This window comes from Glandiceps talaboti, chromosome 6, assembly GCF_964340395.1.
Source record: "Glandiceps talaboti chromosome 6, keGlaTala1.1, whole genome shotgun sequence".
NCBI classification, from domain to species: domain Eukaryota; kingdom Metazoa; phylum Hemichordata; class Enteropneusta; family Spengelidae; genus Glandiceps; species Glandiceps talaboti.
Genome location: NC_135554.1, coordinates 10,143,689 through 10,162,017, shown reverse-complemented (window position 1 = coordinate 10,162,017; position 18,329 = coordinate 10,143,689). Strand labels below are relative to the sequence as shown.

Sequence of the window (18,329 nt, the reverse complement as noted above, 5' to 3'; positions counted from 1 at the left end):
TACTACTTGTACCCTTAATGTCAAGTACGTTTAAAACAAACATCTAAGTTGAAAGCTCTTGGCAATGATCATATTCATAGCAACTGTGACAACGTGATTATGTTACACTTTTTATCTTGCTTTTTACCTGGTATATAGCTTGTTAGAATCAGTTGTAGAGATGTTGGTCACTGCAGGATTGACTCAAATGACTTTTTTTTGGAGTTGTCCTTAGTATATTAAAAGTATTACGGATGAACTTCTATGTTTGTCCTATCCGCTTAGAACGTGTTAGAAATCATCTGCAACTTCTTTGCCCAGACTACAAATTTTATGTCTGTGGTGTCCATACAATTCCGCAAAATCGTCTTCATCCAGTTGCTCACTTTCACTGTCGTATTTGCACATTCGAAGTAACACAAAAAAAGTTGCGATTCTAACAAAGATGTTTAAAATTATGTCTTTGTAAAATAGTCAGTGTTTTTATTCTGGTTATACAGAACAGTCTACAAACTATAAATGATAGACTACGTGGACATCAGTGAACAGTGTACTGCACTTATTACAAGACAGTAGTATAATAGTGAACTTACATGCATGGAAACATCTATGTCCAGTACATATAGTCTGTTTGCATTCAGCAAAACACCATTTAATAATAACGAACATGAATGCACCTAACATAACACAAGCCTCACCCTTTTCCCTTTTAATGCATTTGATAATAAGCAATACAACTATCAAATAGTGGTTCATTGTAAATTTTGCCATGCACAACAAGAAGCACACAGAGACAGCAAGACAACAGATAGACACATATAGACAGACAGACAGACAGATAGATAGATAGATAGATAGATAGATAGATAGATAGATAGATAGATAGATAGATAGATAGATAGATAGATAGATAGATAGATAGATAGATAGATAGATAGATAGATAGATAGGTAGGTAGGTAGGTAGGTAGGTAGGTAGGTAGGTAGGTAGGTAGGTAGGTAGGTAGAAACCAGGCTAAACGAAAATATTCCTGTGACTCTGAGGATTATATATTTGGATGAATAATGTATTCAATTATTACGCATATTGGAGTATTTACGATGTTAAACGGATAATTGTATCTCATTCCAACTAATATTCTGATCAGTTATCGACATATTTACATTGAAAATGTCCAAATTTAGCTCGTTTGGATCAATTGTTCCTGAAAGACAGGCATGCCGACATACATACATACATACATACATACATACATACATACATACATACATACATACATACATAAATACATACATACATACATACATACATACATACATAGTATGTATGCAGGCAGGCAGGCAGGAAGGCAGACCGACAGACAGACAGACAGACAGACAGACAGACAGACAGACAGACAGACAGACCCAGACAGATCTAGATACCAGCTAAGTTTGTGTCAGACAACGCCTAATCATGGAACATGTACCCTAAAAATTAACAACTATAAGTCTACATACTTCCCTACCCTGGTAAGTTGAATTATCTTTGTGACGTTTAGGACGATGGAAAATATACATTACTTTCGTAACATACGACAATGTTTATTGGATTTAGCAACAGATAAGGTATGTAATCATTTCTGTCATTACGACACCAGTCCACGCGTTGTCACGTGAATCAGGTACTAAATCGTATTTATCAAAGCTCAAGTAAAATGTTAGAGTATACGATGCGGACCTAGGTGACCCTCTAAGGATTTATTTCAGGTCATACAAGTCGTTAGACGAGTGTCAGTATGGAAATGACACAAACGGTAATACAACAAAGGAAAAGGGGTGGTTTCGAGCAATAACCGATTGTTCATTTGTCAATGCCCTGGAATTCAAAGTGAATACACGAACAATTAAAAGAGCACAGCCTGTCAGTCAATACGTCATCATTCATGCTCTATTATTAGATGGCCTTCACATGTATGTATATTTATACACCAGGTCAACCCTCCTTGATGAAATGTTCACAAATCGCCAACTGTCGTCAGATTTGGAGGGTAACCTTTCCTACTTATTTCGAAGCATAGCTTTGCTATTAGGGAAGGTTTGCTAAAATTCCCAAATGCGTTGGGATGGTCGAGTGTGATAAGGTATGTAATCTTTTCTGTATATAAAACACTATGCGTTGTCACGTGAATCAGGTACTAAATCGTATTTATCAAAGCTCAAGTAAAATGTTAGAGTATACGATGTGGGCCTAGGTGACCCTCTAAGGATTTATTTGTTTCAATTTAGTAAATGTTCCGGGATAAAAAGTACAGATCGTTTGAAAACAATATCATGTCCCGCTTCCTGAGACCAAAATGGAAAACAAGATTTTCCCGTGTTTTAATCAGCACTACAAGCTTACTACAACTCTTGATACACATTACAACGACTACGACATAGGCCTGTTTTAAATGTTTTGTTACTCCAGTGACTTTAATCCTAATGCAAAACATAGTCCGTTCAACTGAAGATTAATATTATGTAAGCCTAAACCAATTACTTCAAATTCTTGTACAGTTTTAGCAAACCACTTAGACCTTACCTGGGACACGTCGCCATGATTAGCCGCAAAATTAAAAAAGACATACCTTTGTTACATTTTTACAACATGACCTCAAAACTGTCAAGTTTGTTAAACACAAAGTCAATGTGTCTTCGTCAAAATATACTATCTCAACAACGTAAGCATATTTTTTTGGCAGACACTTAACTCATCAAAGACCACTGTGTCAATAGACTATAAAAATAATCGCGTCCCACAGAAGTCGAACGCCATTCTACTGAAAGTATAATTACATTCACCACACCCACCAGGGTCATTTCAGGTCATTTTAGAGCTCATCCAGAACAGACTGAATAAAAGTTGCTGGTTTCAATTCATATTAGTGACAAAATATATGTATCATGTGTTAGGAATGATAACGGTACATCGTGGCTGACGTAACCTGCACCAGTGATATTTTTGTCGGCCGGCTGTAGCTAGGAGATATCCATTTCTCATTTTCAACCTACCATTTATCATTTCGCGCAATTATCTTAATCTTTCAAAGAATAGATATCACCTTTTGGAGTACAGTTTCTGTGAATAAATTATTATATCATGCTGAAATTATCAGAAATATAAGTGCAGATTGACAAACTTAACAAAATGAAATGATGATGATACATGTATCCACAAGTGTGTCAAGAATAATTGAATATATATAGTGTGATATTATCAGGTCATGCGAGTCGTAAGACGAGTGTCACTGTGGAAATGACATATTGTCAATGCCCTGGAATTCAAAGCGAATACACTAACGATTAAAAGACCACAACTTGGCAGTCAGTACGTCATGCTCTATCTAAAGAGCAGATATATCCTTAGTTATGTGACGGCCTCGAAAATATTGCTCAGTGCAGGAAGATGTGCTAGTGTATTTTATGTAAGTTAAATATCATGTCTCTCAGAAGTCAAACGTCTTTTGAGTCAGAATAGGACTGTTTTCAGAACAAGACCATTCTAGAGCAATGTTATTCACATGTAAACGGTTCCTGGACACAAAAGCCCATTTAAAAAACTGTAGGTATGCAATAATGGCTGTCAATCCAATACGTAACATTGGGGACGAACAAATTCTAGCAACATAGCGTCACAACGTCATTAGCACGACTACCTTTATTGAAAAGTTTTTGTTCTTTAATTCTTCCACCAAAAGATTTGCAATGTCCCGTTCATCGCAATTTGCTTTTTTATATGAATGACGTGTCACATTTCGGCCACTCTTGTTCTAGACAAACCAGCTCGTTGGTTACATCGAATTTCACTCTAAAGTTACAGTATTTCACCAGCAGACATGGCAACCTCACTAGAGCTATACACTGGTGCAAAAATACCAATGGTTGGACTTGGTACGTGGACTGGTTTTAATCATGGTGAAGTCGAGCAGTCGGTGAATGTAGCGTTAGACTGTGGATACCGTCACTTTGATGGCGCATATGCTTACAAAACTGAAGAAGAAATTGGAAGAGGACTGAAAGGTCGTGTTGGGAAGGTGGGTTGGCAAATACTATGTCGAATTATAGGTATTTCGTTCTTCTTTTTTTCACATAATAAACGTGTATGGGATGCACAAGGACAATATCAAGAATCTGATTTGGAAATGTAGATAGTTGTGGTAACAGTTAGTGATCATTACAAGTAGCAATGTCATTCTTTACAGTTTGCATGTGTAGTGACGGTACACTTATTAAGCTCTTAATTAAGAAAAACGTTTATCTTGAAATAATGTAATGGTATATGTTCTTGTTTATTCAGGACATTGAACGAGAAGATGTGTTCATCACCTCCAAGCTATGGAATACTATGCATGCTGCTGAAGATGTTAAACCTGTATGTCAACAAACATTGAAAGATCTTGGATTGGACTACCTAGATATGTATTTGATGCATTGGCCTTTTGCATTCCGGTAAGTATATGCTATAAACACTAGTTTCATAGAAATAAAGTCTACCAGTCAGTCAGTCTGTCAGTCGGTCGGTTAATCAACCAACCAACCAACCAACCAACCAACCAACCAACCAATCAATCAATCAATCAATCAATCAATCAATCAATCAATCAATCAATCAATCAATCAATCAATCAATCAATCAATCAATCAATCAATCAGTCAGTCATATCCATCGCAATTTAAATGTTATTCTTTGATGAGAACAAATCATGTTCATACTCAGAATAATTTAGCAAAGTTTGTATTTTTGGTTTCCGTTTACGTCAAAGTATGATAGACTAATTTTGGCTTTATATAGTCTTAGTATGTGGATTTGTATGTACCATTACTGTTTGTCACAACAAAGATCTCCATTCGCAGTTTGTTTGTATATATTGATTTTTGTACGTTAGGCCGGTGGCCACGGTACTATGAATACATATGGAGATTTTGCCTAAATATCTATATTCTATTTGAGATTTTCAATAGGTATATCACTTGATGGGCACTTAATTAATGTCACGGAATAATAAAGCACATTATTACTTATTACTTAAAATCATATATATCAATCAATCAATCAATCAATCAATCAGTAAATAAATCAGTAAATCAATCAATCAATCAAACAATCAATAGTCAAATATGGAGAAAACAACGGCTGTAAACAAATTGTTCACATAAATTTCAACCACAGATCGTATACACAGTCTCACATTCCATTATTCCAATTATTCCGATTGAATGATTCTATTAACAACAATACTCCAACAATTCTTAATATTGTGTTTGTTCATAGCCAATTTAAATGATGGTAGTTTAATAAGAAGCTAAATATTCATTCGTCGACAACTCAATGATCATTTAAAATAAACATTATAAGAAAGTTCGTATGTGTCTGAGTTACTATCATGTTTGATATTTGATCATTGAAACCTTTGGGATCTAGTGCAAGTTTCATAATTATTATGTAATGTAATATCATAGGAAACCAGATTTAAACTGAAGGCCTCCCGTAAGAGAATCACTAATTCTGCAAATAACTCATTAAAAATAAAAATAAAAATATGGTAAAAGGCTTTGTTTTTGGACAAGCGTGCTTTCTTAAGTTAATGTGTGTGTCAAATTATACGGAATTTGAAGAGTGCATGATACTGCTTAATTACTGAATATCGTTCATTATTCAAAATACTCATTAAAAGGTAAAAGTTGTAGCAACAAACTTCATAGGACAGGTGCGTATTATTATGGTTGATATATGTATCATATTATACGAAATTTGAAGCTTGCATTTTTAAGATACAACGAAGTTACCTAAAATCATTAATTATGCAAAGTTTTCATTAAAACTGTACGCTATAGCACCAAATTTTATAGGACGTACCCGCTTTGTTGTGGTTAACGTTATGTACTAATTTGTATTGAAATTGAAGCATGCAGTCCTAAAATATAGCCTAATTACCGAAAATCATTAATTATGCAAATTATTCATTAACACTGTAAGGTACATCAACTAACTTTATAGGACATACACAATTTGTTATAGTTAATGTATCTACTGAATTGTATTGAAATTGAAGTATGCAGTCGTAAGATATAGCCTAATTACCAAGAATAATTCATTATGCAAATTATTCATTAACACTGAAAGGTACTTCAACAACAATTACGGGACATGTGCGATTGTTATTGTTAACATGTGTACTGAATTATATTGAAATTGAAGTATGTATTCTCATGATATAGCCTAATTACCGAAAATCATTAATTATGCAAATTATTCATTAACACTGTAAGGTACATCAGCTAACTTTATAGGGCATATGTGTTTTCCTATGTTTAACGTATGTACTAAATTATGTTGAATATGAAGTTTGCATTCTTAAGATATAGCCTAATTACCAAAATAATTAATTATGCAAATTATTCGTTAACGCTGTAAGGTACATCATCAAATTTTATAGGACAAATGTATGTTGTTATAACGAATATACTAAATTATATTGAAATTGAAGTATGCAGTCTTAAGATATTGCTTAATTATTTGATTTCATTAATATGCAAATTTCTCTAATTAAACATTAACCGATCTGGCTGAAAACCTAACCAGGTCTAGCTATTACCCTAAATATTATATATTCCAAATTTCATTACAATTGAGCCAGCCGAATTTTAGAAAATGATGACACAGACAGACAGACAGACAGACAGACAGACAGACAGACAGACAGACAGACAGACAGACAGACAGATAGACAGACAGACAGACAGACAGACATTTGTATTTTAATACCTCCCGTACCCTTACGGGAGGTAATAAAAATGTCGAATAGCTTTAAAACATTATCATTTGATTGATTGATCAGGAAGGTCGTACCAGGTTATTGTCCCACGTCTGATATGCAAGTTCTTTTCCCGAAAACTCCTGATGGCACCCTGGCGTGCATTGACATATCATTCTTGGAGACTTGGTCTGCCATGGAAAAACTGGTCGATGAGGGGCTTTGTAAGCATATTGGATTATCTAATTTTAACAGTAAACAAATAATTAAAGTACTGGAGAACTGTAGAATAAAACCAGCTGTGTTGCAGGTAGGCAGCGTTTATATATTATAGCTTTATAACTAAAAATCAATCTCCTCATATGCGATGCTAAAATACTCATTTCGGAATAAGATTACTATGTAGGTGTGAAGTACAGTTTTTGCCAGAGCTACAACTGCCGACATCAAACCGTGGACGAATGGAACCTGTTACAGCTGTATCGACTCTTTACATAACAGTTCGTGTTCACAAACAAATTAAAAGTTCGCATTTCATGCACACATAAAGAGGCCATAAAACTGTTCTTATAAAACCATGAAATGTAATCCAAGCCTCTTTCTTTGTAACAGCTTCCGTTTGTCAACGGACTGATGTCGGCTTTTGGCTTTTGAAAATGTTGGGCTAGAACAAAAGAATGGTCTCATGTAATCCTTATTAAGATAACACTCGTGTGACGACCCGGGATTGAAACATAGTCATGCAAGGATATCACAAAGGATGCTAGTACACGAAATGTTTAAGCTAAACATGATCGCAGCGTAGTGTAATCAGGTATCCGCTGACCGGCCTCTCACATATTCTTTTTCTCAAGACAGACTAGACAGCTTCAATGAAGAATTGCTCTTAATAATAACTACGCAATTAGCAAATTAATACATTCATTCAAAAAGCTTTCCTTGTGATTTTATTTTATTTAACTTTTTGTTCTCTTGCTGTAAAGTAAAATTTACAAGTTTGCGTTAATCAAAATGTAAATAAAGTTAATTCTTTCCTGCTAAAAATACACATGTAATAAATTGAACGAACAAAAAAGAATTTGGGTCATACTTGCACGCACGCACGCACGCACACACGCGCACGCACACACACACACACACACACACGCACGCACGCACGCACACACACACACACACACACACACATACATACATACATACATACATACATACATACATACATACATACATACATACATACAATGTGAACTCACTAGATCAAATTCAATTACAGAACTAGACTGTACTCGTAACAATGGTGATAGTACCAGCATATTTGCGCGACACGTTACAGGTACCTAATCTTGTCATTTTACTTTAAGGCTGACACAATTTTACATTCCAGTGTTTCTTTTCTTAAATATCATAAATAAACGATTCAAATAAATAAAAAAGAAAACAATGTATATCCATCATTCCAGATTGAGATACATCCATACTTGAATCAATCAAAGCTGATCAATTTCTGCAAGGAGCAGGGAATTGTTGTGAGTGCTTACAGTCCTCTTGGAGCGCCATATCGTATATTAGACAAACCAAGAAGAGCAGATATATTAAATGATCCAATTTTGAAGTCAATCGGAGAAAAGTATAACAAAACCCCGGCACAGGTTTCATTAAGGTAATTGACGCACTTATTTGAAATCTTTACACTGAACAGACATTTCACCATCCCGTCAAACTACTTCACATATGCTGATTAGAATGTTCTCGCCGTCATTTTATCGTGGATGTCAGTAATCTGGAAAAACAAAGCCTCATAATAAGTTTTCTGATTCGTATTCCTAGATCCATCGTGCAAAGAGGAGTTACTGTAATACCAAAGAGTGAAAATCCATTACGAATTGCTGAGAATATACAGGTACTAGGTACTGTTGAATTTAGAGAGTGGCATTTTTAGTGTGAATGTGTGCGAACAGGCACATCGTCGTCGTTTGAACATGATAACTGTTAGGAGGTAAAGCCACATAACGTTAGGAGGTAAAACCATCATAACGTTATAGAGGGCATTCACTATGAGCATGAAGGTGTTCACCGAGATTTGTCATTAAGATAGCGCACAGTCTCTGCTTCCAAAATGTCTGTCCTGTGTTTGGTTAATGATGTAAATATTAACAACAGGGCTGATGTCACTCAACTTGATATCTGATCTCTGAATCATCAAAACTTCATGCTCTGTATTTTCACACCTTTTGCAGATATTTGACTTCGAACTGAGCGAGAAAGATATGAAGGCTATTGAGGGAGTACAGAAAGGGGAATCTGCACGCATATATCGATTTTTGACAGAGGTTCGTATGTAACAATTCAATACGACGTAAATGTGTGACACCATTAATTATACCATGCACGAACCAGGTTTAACAAAAAATATGAAATATATATACTCTGGTCGTTCTACATCACGACAACGTGTGTCATTGGTTCTGCTCTAATAGACATATCAGTCAAAACCCTCAAAATTGCCATTACTTTCCCTAATTTTTAAACATATTACTGGCGATGGTATAATCGTACTATTCCCCAAATTTTTCTTCATTCAGCCGGAAAATACTCGTGACCGAAGGGTTCTCACAACGAATCGCTAGACGAGAGCACTTATTTAGGCCACTCGTATTTTCCTAGACCAATATTGGGGAATAATATTTAAATGTCAACACAATAACAAACTCCCCATCTTTTAACCAGAGTGAGGTATGTTTCTTAATGGTTTATAATAATGTTGTTGTTATTATACTTATACCCTGACAGCCCACGCTTATGTAGTGAAACTGAAAAAAGAACCCATTGCACTTCATATTAGTTGTGCATGTAATTGTAAAACCAACATCTTCACTGAAACGAAAGTATAATGAGAGTTGTGCCAGTCGCAGGCATGATTTAATATATTTTTTAAAAGTGTGATAACCTAAAGATATTTCTAAGTGAAACTGAATAATCACCAAACACCATCAAGTTATACACTACCTTTCTTTAATTTTTGAACAAGAATTAGTAGTAAATGTTTCCAATGTAAACAGACATCAGAAGTCAACACATTCAATGCAAGGCATGCTTCCTGCTGTTATCAATACAGGACACACTTAATAATAACTATACTTTTATCATTTCAACTTATTAACATTATTCTTTTTTCCAATTTTATGTTACTTTCGAAGGTCAATGGCGAATTGGTAAAGGTTGGAGGGAGTGAATATCCATTCGATGAGGAGTTCTGAGTTATAATAAATACATTACTTCGTCAATGTAATACAACATTCAAAGAAGATGATAGTGATATTCTTTCTGATTAACCAAATATTTGAAGTGTTTAATGTACATTTGACAGTAGGTCGTGCCTTTTTTGCTACGTTTCATCTAAAACAAAGTCGTCACCTCGCTCCGTAGCACTGAATACTAATGAGTACTGATTGGAACTGAGAGTGCTAATAAGGCACGAACTGTGAGTGCCGAAGTGCCTCCGGCACTCGCTGGTCAATCAGTACGCGATTACAGTATTGCTCCGGATCGGACTGAGGCGACGACTTTAGTTTCAGATAAAACGTAGCAAAAAAGGCACTAAATAAAACTTTTGAGTGTATTTTTTTGTGTTTTTGTTCAGATGTTGTTCTATTTGTTCTGTATTGGTTTGGTTTAATTTGTTTTTGGTCTAGGTTTGGTTTGGTTTGTTTAGGAAATGGTAAATATACTAACTTGGGTGTGCTATATGGTACACTACATAACAATCATGAGAGATTTCTTTACAAATATGTGTGGGCTTTGCGAAAAAGGACACACGGTGGGCTGTAGTTGTGGAGATAGGAACAAGATCTACCTTTAAATCCCATTTAAAACAGTATTTACTAGTCTAAGTTAAATTATTTTGAAACATCGTTATAAACCCTCTTTTTTAAAAACTTCTGAGAGGTTTTTTAATACATAACATGTTGCATCCATATTTGTCTTCTATGATATGTACTAAAATTAGTTTACATAATATAGTTAGATATCACTTGGGAATAAAGGAAGGATGGTCATATTAAACAAAATATTTTCAGTAAAGTGGAAAGGGAAATTTGAAACATGCAATACCGTATAGCATATCAGTATACCACATCAGTAAAAGCTGTGTGATGGTGAGAGCTCATAAATATGACATATATTCCTTATGTTGTGATAGTGTATGCAATCATTGTTTGTTGACATGTTTGTTGAAACTGGGTTTTGCACATAGCAGACGAATTGGCTAATTTATAGTAAATTTGGTCTTGGATATGTTCAACTTTGAAGCTGCTTTCTACACATTTTAAGATATTGGTATTTTTTGGACCAAAAACAACAAATGATATTCAACTTTTACATTGACGATTTATTTTGTATGTGCAATTTGGAGGATTTGAAAATCAGACAATTGTTTGGTACATGTATTAATTTGTTAACAACTTTGGTGATTTTGTTGTTGTTGTTATTGTTGAAAAAGGCTGACCAACTATTAAAAGGTTAAATTTCCCATGTGTTAGAAGTCATGAAGTCAATTTATTTTTCAGGTAACCCCCCCCCCCCCCCATGACCCATATTATTTTCCAGACCCCCCCCCCCCAATTCAACACTATGCATATATTTTCGAGTACCACCTCCCTCAAATACCCCCCCCCCCCAAGTTTTTGTGAAAGCAGCCTTATATCATAAACACTTGAAAAAAACACAGAGATTGCTCGCAAATATTGAAAATATTAACACGGCCTTATAATTAGGTGGCGCGCCTCCAGAGAAATTGAGAAAATCGTGATTTCAGCACATCGCAACAATTTTTTTTTTACTTCTTTCTGTTGGAACAATTTTATTCCCAAGCCATTACGGGATCAAATGATTTTTTTTTTCTTCAACACCTGCGCAAAAATTTTCCCCCAAATCCTCCACCTCCTCCCGAAATCAAATCAGTGTTTCTCCCCTTAGCTCACAAATGACTGTGACTATCACAGTTGTTGTCATTTCTATAGTTGTCTGAGGTAAAGGTGGCAAATAAAGGATATAGCGCAAGGTCACCTACCAACAAATCTGCAAATGGTAAACACGACGCAAAGGTCATCACCATTACCGATTTGCTGTGCCTATGGACAAAACCATTCTTGCTAAAAGTTAAGGTAAGGTATATTTCTGTCAAATATTTTTATTCTTAATGACAAGGTAGTCTTAGCTAAATATACCATAATCACCGCAAAGTTTGTTGATCGTCATGTTGACAGCGAACTAACTAAGTGGACGTACTTGTACGTCTATTGTGTCTCATGTGTGCCTCATCTGCATGTGTGTGTGTGTGTGTGTGTGTGAGTGTGTGTGTGTGTGTGTGTGTGTGTGTGTGTGAACATGTCGGTAACGGTTGCAGAATATTGATGTCCATCACTGTTTATTACTGACATTATTTGCATATATACATTTTACAGCTATTCGACTTTAATCTTACTGACAAAGATATGAAAACTATTGAGGATTTAGACAAAGGCGAAACGTCATGAGTGGGTCACCTCAAAGTAGAGGTTTGTAAACATTTTGTAATTCTTTCTGTGGGTAAGAAGGTGATCAGAACAATAGTTGTTTACTACAATATTATTTACTTTGTATCAATAGGGTAGAGGACCTTCGTAAGATATGTTAGGCAAAAGTATTGAGCATCATCTCCTATTACACTTTGAGGATGATAAGACCATAACTGCGCATATTCCAACCTGCTTGATGAACCTTTGCATAATTATGATGTCCTTTCCTGCTCGCCTATATCCACAACCCCTTGCATGACGTTTCCAAATGACAAAGCACGTGTAAAAGCATTAGGGTATATTGACAGTATTTGAAGTTGTCGGGGTACTATTTTATCAGCAAAAATAATGTTTTAAAAAGAAGTAATTCATTCGGCGTACCAAAGACAAACAAACTACGGACAGGAATTGTCTCAGATTTTAGTGATCCTTGGGTTGGTAATTGTAAACAATCTGCCTGTTACATAAACGACCACCCTAACTCACTAACAATTCAGCATTCTATTTTAGATCCATATGTACGTACATATTACCAATTATATAGACTTATAATGTTGAAATGATAACGGGCCGGGGGGGGGGGGGGTGGGGGCTTGAACCCTACAGTGGATACCGTATGGTAAAAAACAACAATAATATTGCTAACATAAAGAAGTTTACTTTTGAATCAGCAACAATGCAAGAAATTATTTAAAAGACTGAGTGAAGAATTATGAACAAGTTTTCAAAACGTTGCATAGAGTGTGATGATTCGACATAATTTTAATGAAAGAAAAATGTTTACATAACCCTATTGGCCCATTCGAAGTATACATGCGAGAAAACAGGATCAATGAATGAATTTCTAAATATACACACGGGCACGGTTCTGAAGATCAATTGCTGACTTTCTACCCACTAATTTACATTAAGGAGAGAGTAGACGAGGGGGCAACACATATACATTTGAGATAACAATGAAATGTTTAATGAAAATAAACAAATGATTAATATACATCAACAAATGTTCATATGCCACTATCCCCTAATGCTTAATTCCTACAAAGTATATGAAAGGGTTCAATTGTTCAGTTACAATTCTGAAAATATACGGCGATGCACAAACAGTAGGATGTAGATACACAAACGATTGAAATCTACAACGCACTGTCAACTGAAAGTATCTTCTCAATCCCAACGCTGACGGCGCTCTTTTTTGTGTGGTTACACTGTCGTTCAATTTGGAACACCGCCAATCTCAGGTTCTCAGGTACTCAAATGTTATGTTCATGCATGCACTTCAACTCTCCAAAATGGGTTAAAACTGGATTGTACTGGGTAACAGAATCCAAACACAATGTTATGATATCTTCACCAGGCTTGCAATACACTATACAAAGTCTATGACATTCACATAGCTGTCATTATGAATATACAGTAATAAAATGGTCTCTATATATATTATTACGTATACAAGGATCGCATCAATGTACACCTAATTCTATATATTATGGTCCACGATGATTTATCGTAGTCAGATCGACATACTAAATGAACTTAAATCTGTGCGCTTATACATGGTTCATGTTGACGTGTGCTCTGCCGGTGACTAACACAATGTTCACACAATCAAGGAACAGGTCAATCGAATCAAAAGGAGCCTATACTTGTTCTAATCTATAATTAATGGATAACTCATATGCCCAGACTTCTGGATTGGACAAATGGATTGTCAGGACGAGATAATACCAATAGAGGCAACTTGTCATTCTTCTGAAATGAAATCGTAAAGATAAATACAATTGACATACATACGTAATAGATTTATTATACGCCAAACAGACATTCTCTAATAATATCACAGCTAAGAGGTTAATTTTTTGCCAGATGCTGTCCTTGGCTTTTTTTCGTTCAGTATGTCAAAAAATCCAATATTTATGTTTTGGCTTGAAATATCAAAATGTATAGTCTTTCTGTAGGCAAGTGAGGAGAACCATTTTTGTTAACTTTGTTGCCTAAGTACATGTATTTTGTATTCCCTTGAAATGTATATATTTGTTGGACTAGTATACTATCTCCGAAGAAATGGTTGTAGAAAACAGTTACAAGTAATTGCTATCTTGCTTAATTAAATCTAACAACTTATCTAATCTCCTGATATACTGCTCCCCGTTTGTTGCACACGAAGCCGGTGAGGACTGTGATAAGGTATTCAAAAGAATGCATGTAACTTGGATAGTGATATGGATCCAAATTGAGAAGGGTAATATCAATCATGGTTTTATGATATTTAGCTATAAAACATTTATTTAGATTTACTCGTTAAATGATTCAAGTAGTTATGAATTATATTTATGAAACATCAGATATTAAATCTCAAATCAACTTTGTATTAAAAAATATGGGCCGACTCTCACTGCCTAATCATAAAAAAACGTGTATATAGACAAGTGATAAGTGTTCTCCCTGGCTTCGCTAGTTTGCCAAACATGATGAGTGATTGATCTAAAAGATGGGGAACACCATACAGGAGATTGGTCTTGCTGCTAAACCACATCCAGTGAGGGCTGAGGAATCTTTGAAAACTTTCTAACTTCACCTAAATGGAATGTATGTTGGACAAGTACTTGAGTGTGTAATAATTTATAATTTATTCATTTGAGATTTCTGTGATATGCATACATTCATAAAATCATTAAATATATTAAATGACCTAGGAATATTACTGACCGTTGCATGCCCACGGGAACATGATATGCCCCATTCCATCTCTGTGTAGTCCTTCAATAGACTTCATATCATCTTCTGTCAACTCAAAGTCAAATATCTGCAAAATCATGAAATAAATCAATATACAAAAAGACTTAAACTGAATGCCTCCCGTAAGGGCAAAACCATAGAGTTTTGGGCCTACACGCATTTTTGGAATGAACCATTCTAAATTGTAGCTATTATACATGTACCATGTAACATTGTAACATGTACCACTTAATTGGAAAATTAATTATATGAAACTAAATGAAATTTGAAGGTTGCACAGTTAACATATTGCCTAATTATTTTTAAAAAAACATTGATTATGCAAATTAACCATATAGATTATAAGTTACAACAGCAAGCTTTAAATGGCGCATGCACTTCTTTACCATCGACAATTGACACATATACCAAGTTATCTGACATTTGAAGTTTGCATTCTTAAGAAATAGCCTAATTACCGAAAATTATTAATTATGCAAATTAGTCATAAATTAAAAGCTATATCAACAGGCTTTAGAGAATGGGCGCTTTGTCATGGTTGATATGTATGCCAAATTATATGGAATTTGAAACTTGCATTCCACAGATGTTCATTGGATGTTTACCAAAATTTAATCAGTTCTTGCCATTAGCATATGGAAGATGTGTCGCAAATTTCATTTTAATTGAGCAAGCCGTTATATAAAAAAAGATGACACAGACGGACGGACAGACAGACACACACACACATACACACACACAGACGGACGGACGGACGGACGGACGGACGGACGGACGGACAGACAGACAGACAGACAGACAGACAGACAGACAGACAGACAGACAGACAGACAGACAGAGTCACGTGGTCAAAAGGAAGGTTTATGCCATCTCTAGGAGGTTACTACTATGATACTATACCAGTGAATTGATATTTGCAATGGACGTTTCATTATGCTCTGGAGGCGATCGACAGTACGGACACCGCTGCAGTTACAATTGTTCACGACATCGACCGACCTTCAAATGTCAGTATACTATTCCTATCCAGGGCCACTTGGACCTTGTGTATGTCACGATGTTAGCAATCAAATCACTATATTTGTAACGCCAATATACTGATATAATGAACTTATTATGTTTAAATGCTACATGTATCACTTCTTCAATACAGGTATAAATTATAAACTATGAATTGTTAATTTTAAATTATAAATTATAAATCAAAAGCAGCTTAAACAAGAATTCTTCTATAAGCAAAATTGCCTTCTGTTAATGGAGAGTTATTTTATAGTGATCTCTGTCTGCATTTGTCGGTCTATGTATATCTGTGTGTGTGTGTGTGTGTGTGTGTGTGTGTGTGTGTGTGTGTCTGTCTGTTTTCACAAAATTGGCTCAATTCAAACGAAATTTGAGACATATTTTTAGGGAATATGGGGTAATGTTTTTGGTAATTATGATATGACTATAAACAAGGTATTTGCAAAAATAACGACTTTGTGGTAATTAGGCAACATCTTGATATCAATCCCATCCTTCGAATTCAAATTTCATTTATTTTTGTGCTCACATTGATGGTAACATAGTACATGTGTCCTATAAAGATTTTGATGTAGCTTATACTCCAAATGAGGATTTGAAATTATAACACATTTGCATTCTTACAGTGTAAGTAGGAACGACTATCTAAGGGCTTTGCCCTTACGAAAGAAATTCTGTATATATCTGGTGAATACAATCGTCTACACATTAAATGAAACAAAGTTTAACATTGGCATCTTACAGATGCTTGAGTTATGTTGTCAAAGGCGCGAAGTCAGGGAGTGAAAAATGCTGAATGTGGTAGTTATAACACAGCTAATCCAGCTCCAAAAAATTACGTATGTGAAATGTCTAGTATCTTTACTGCATGCAAATTAAAACTGACATTCCGCATATTCATGACAAACTCAAGTCAAACAATTCTGATAACTGACATGGATGTTGATTTGTATTCACAGTGAGAAGAAATGTAACGTGTGTGTGTGTGTGTGTGTGTGTGCGTTCTATCAGTGATAATATTTTGATTATGTAAGTGTGCGACGTAAAATATACCCACATTTCTGAGTCATTACTGAGATTTTGGCGTATAAGTAAGTGTAACAGTTTATAAGAAAACATAATCTACCTCTTTATTCTCAGCAATTCTTGATGGAGTAACACTCTTTGGAATGACAACAACCCCTCTCTGTACATTGAACCTGCAAATAAGGATACAATACCCCTAATATCACACATTTTCAATTCGTTGCTGTAAATAATTGGTGCTAAACAAAACATGTATAATATATACACATAATGTTTTGAATGATAATTTAAGCACTTCTTCATTTATAACGTGATCTTAATTATCAAAGCAAACCATACTATTAAAGCTATTAAAGTAATAATGACAAAGACTACAAGGAAGTGTGGCACATTTCAAATCGAAGGTTAGCACAGTACCGGATACCCTCAATACATTGCAAGTAATGCTAACGATAGAGTATCCAGTAGCTAAAACTTGTAAATTAATTTTGGGCTAACATATAGTAATTACATTTAGACTTTCAAAATAAACTCGTGACGTCAATAGCCTCAAAACAAAACATAACTTGAGGAATATTTCAACAAAATTTGGGAAGAAAAAACTTGTATTAACACAATTAATAATCTTCATTCTTTAATGAACCTTTCTCTTCAATAGTCAACAAAATATCTTGTCCCTGTTTACAACGAGTAAGATTGAAGTGAAGTCCTTTCTCCATGTGCTACACTCGTTTATAGTATTCATGTAAAGTTTCAAAGTATACTGTTTCAATTAGTTTATTTATAATCCTAGCATGTGGCCCTCTAATATTTCAATTAGCAAATGAAACAGCATACTTTTACACTTTATATGGATGTTATAAATTATTCTGGCAGATATACAGAAAACGTAGAAATCACCATTTACGTAAAATAACTCAGTAAATTCACAACTACATCATCAAACCTTCTGTGACATAATGTATTTATATATGTCAATAATGTATGTATACACCAAATCATATTTTCCCCATAACCAATATGTGCACCAAGTTTCATTTTAAGTCATGACCCACCTATTTTAGAGGAAATGATGGTACATACATCTACCACAATAAGCACACATGTCCTATAAAACCTGGTAGCATAGTATTTAGTATCAACGAATAATTTGCACAATTAATGCTCTTATACTTATTAAGCCATATTCAAGCTTAAAATTTCATATACTTTGGTACATATATCGACGATAGCAT

The 18,329-nt window shown here is 34.8% G+C and overlaps 2 protein-coding genes across 3 annotated transcripts in view; one reads left to right on the top strand and one right to left on the bottom strand.

Moving 5' to 3' along the window:
- Nucleotides 1–1,960: 1,960 nt before the first annotated feature.
- Nucleotides 1,961–11,252, top strand: LOC144436401 (aldo-keto reductase family 1 member B1-like). Of its 2 annotated transcripts, none has more exons than XM_078125200.1 (8): nt 1,961–2,101; nt 3,834–4,033; nt 4,297–4,448; nt 6,839–7,064; nt 8,215–8,414; nt 8,582–8,654; nt 8,992–9,084; nt 9,952–11,252. In XM_078125200.1, the coding sequence occupies exons 2-8, from the start codon at nt 3,836–3,838 to the stop codon at nt 10,009–10,011; spliced, it is 1,002 nt and encodes a 333-aa protein (XP_077981326.1). In that variant the 5' UTR covers nt 1,961–2,101; nt 3,834–3,835; the 3' UTR covers nt 10,012–11,252. The 2 variants fall into 2 exon arrangements, with proteins under 2 accessions (XP_077981326.1, XP_077981327.1); XM_078125201.1 differs by having other exon boundaries at nt 1,974–2,101; nt 3,774–4,033.
- A 2,739-nt stretch (nt 11,253–13,991) lies between these two features.
- The window catches only part of LOC144436298 (aldo-keto reductase family 1 member A1-like), a 41,631-nt gene continuing 37,293 nt past the window's right edge, over nt 13,992–18,329 (bottom strand). Inside the window, exons 5-7 of the mRNA XM_078125047.1 lie at nt 17,195–17,267; nt 15,019–15,115; nt 13,992–14,061 (exon numbers count right to left, since the gene is read on the bottom strand). Coding sequence (XP_077981173.1) covers nt 14,054–14,061; nt 15,019–15,115; nt 17,195–17,267 — 178 coding nt within the window. The 3' untranslated portion in view covers nt 13,992–14,053. The remainder of the gene's footprint in view (nt 14,062–15,018; nt 15,116–17,194; nt 17,268–18,329) is intronic.

Bases quoted from the DNA above. Each gene is read 5' to 3' on its own strand.
- LOC144436401 (XM_078125200.1), top strand. From the start codon at position 3,836: ATGGCAACCTCACTAGAGCTATACACTGGTGCAAAAATACCAATGGTT. The intron at 7,065-8,214 runs GTAGGCAGCGTT...CCATCATTCCAG, and splicing joins TAAAACCAGCTGTGTTGCAG to ATTGAGATACATCCATACTT. The intron at 9,085-9,951 runs GTTCGTATGTAA...TTACTTTCGAAG, and splicing joins TATATCGATTTTTGACAGAG to GTCAATGGCGAATTGGTAAA.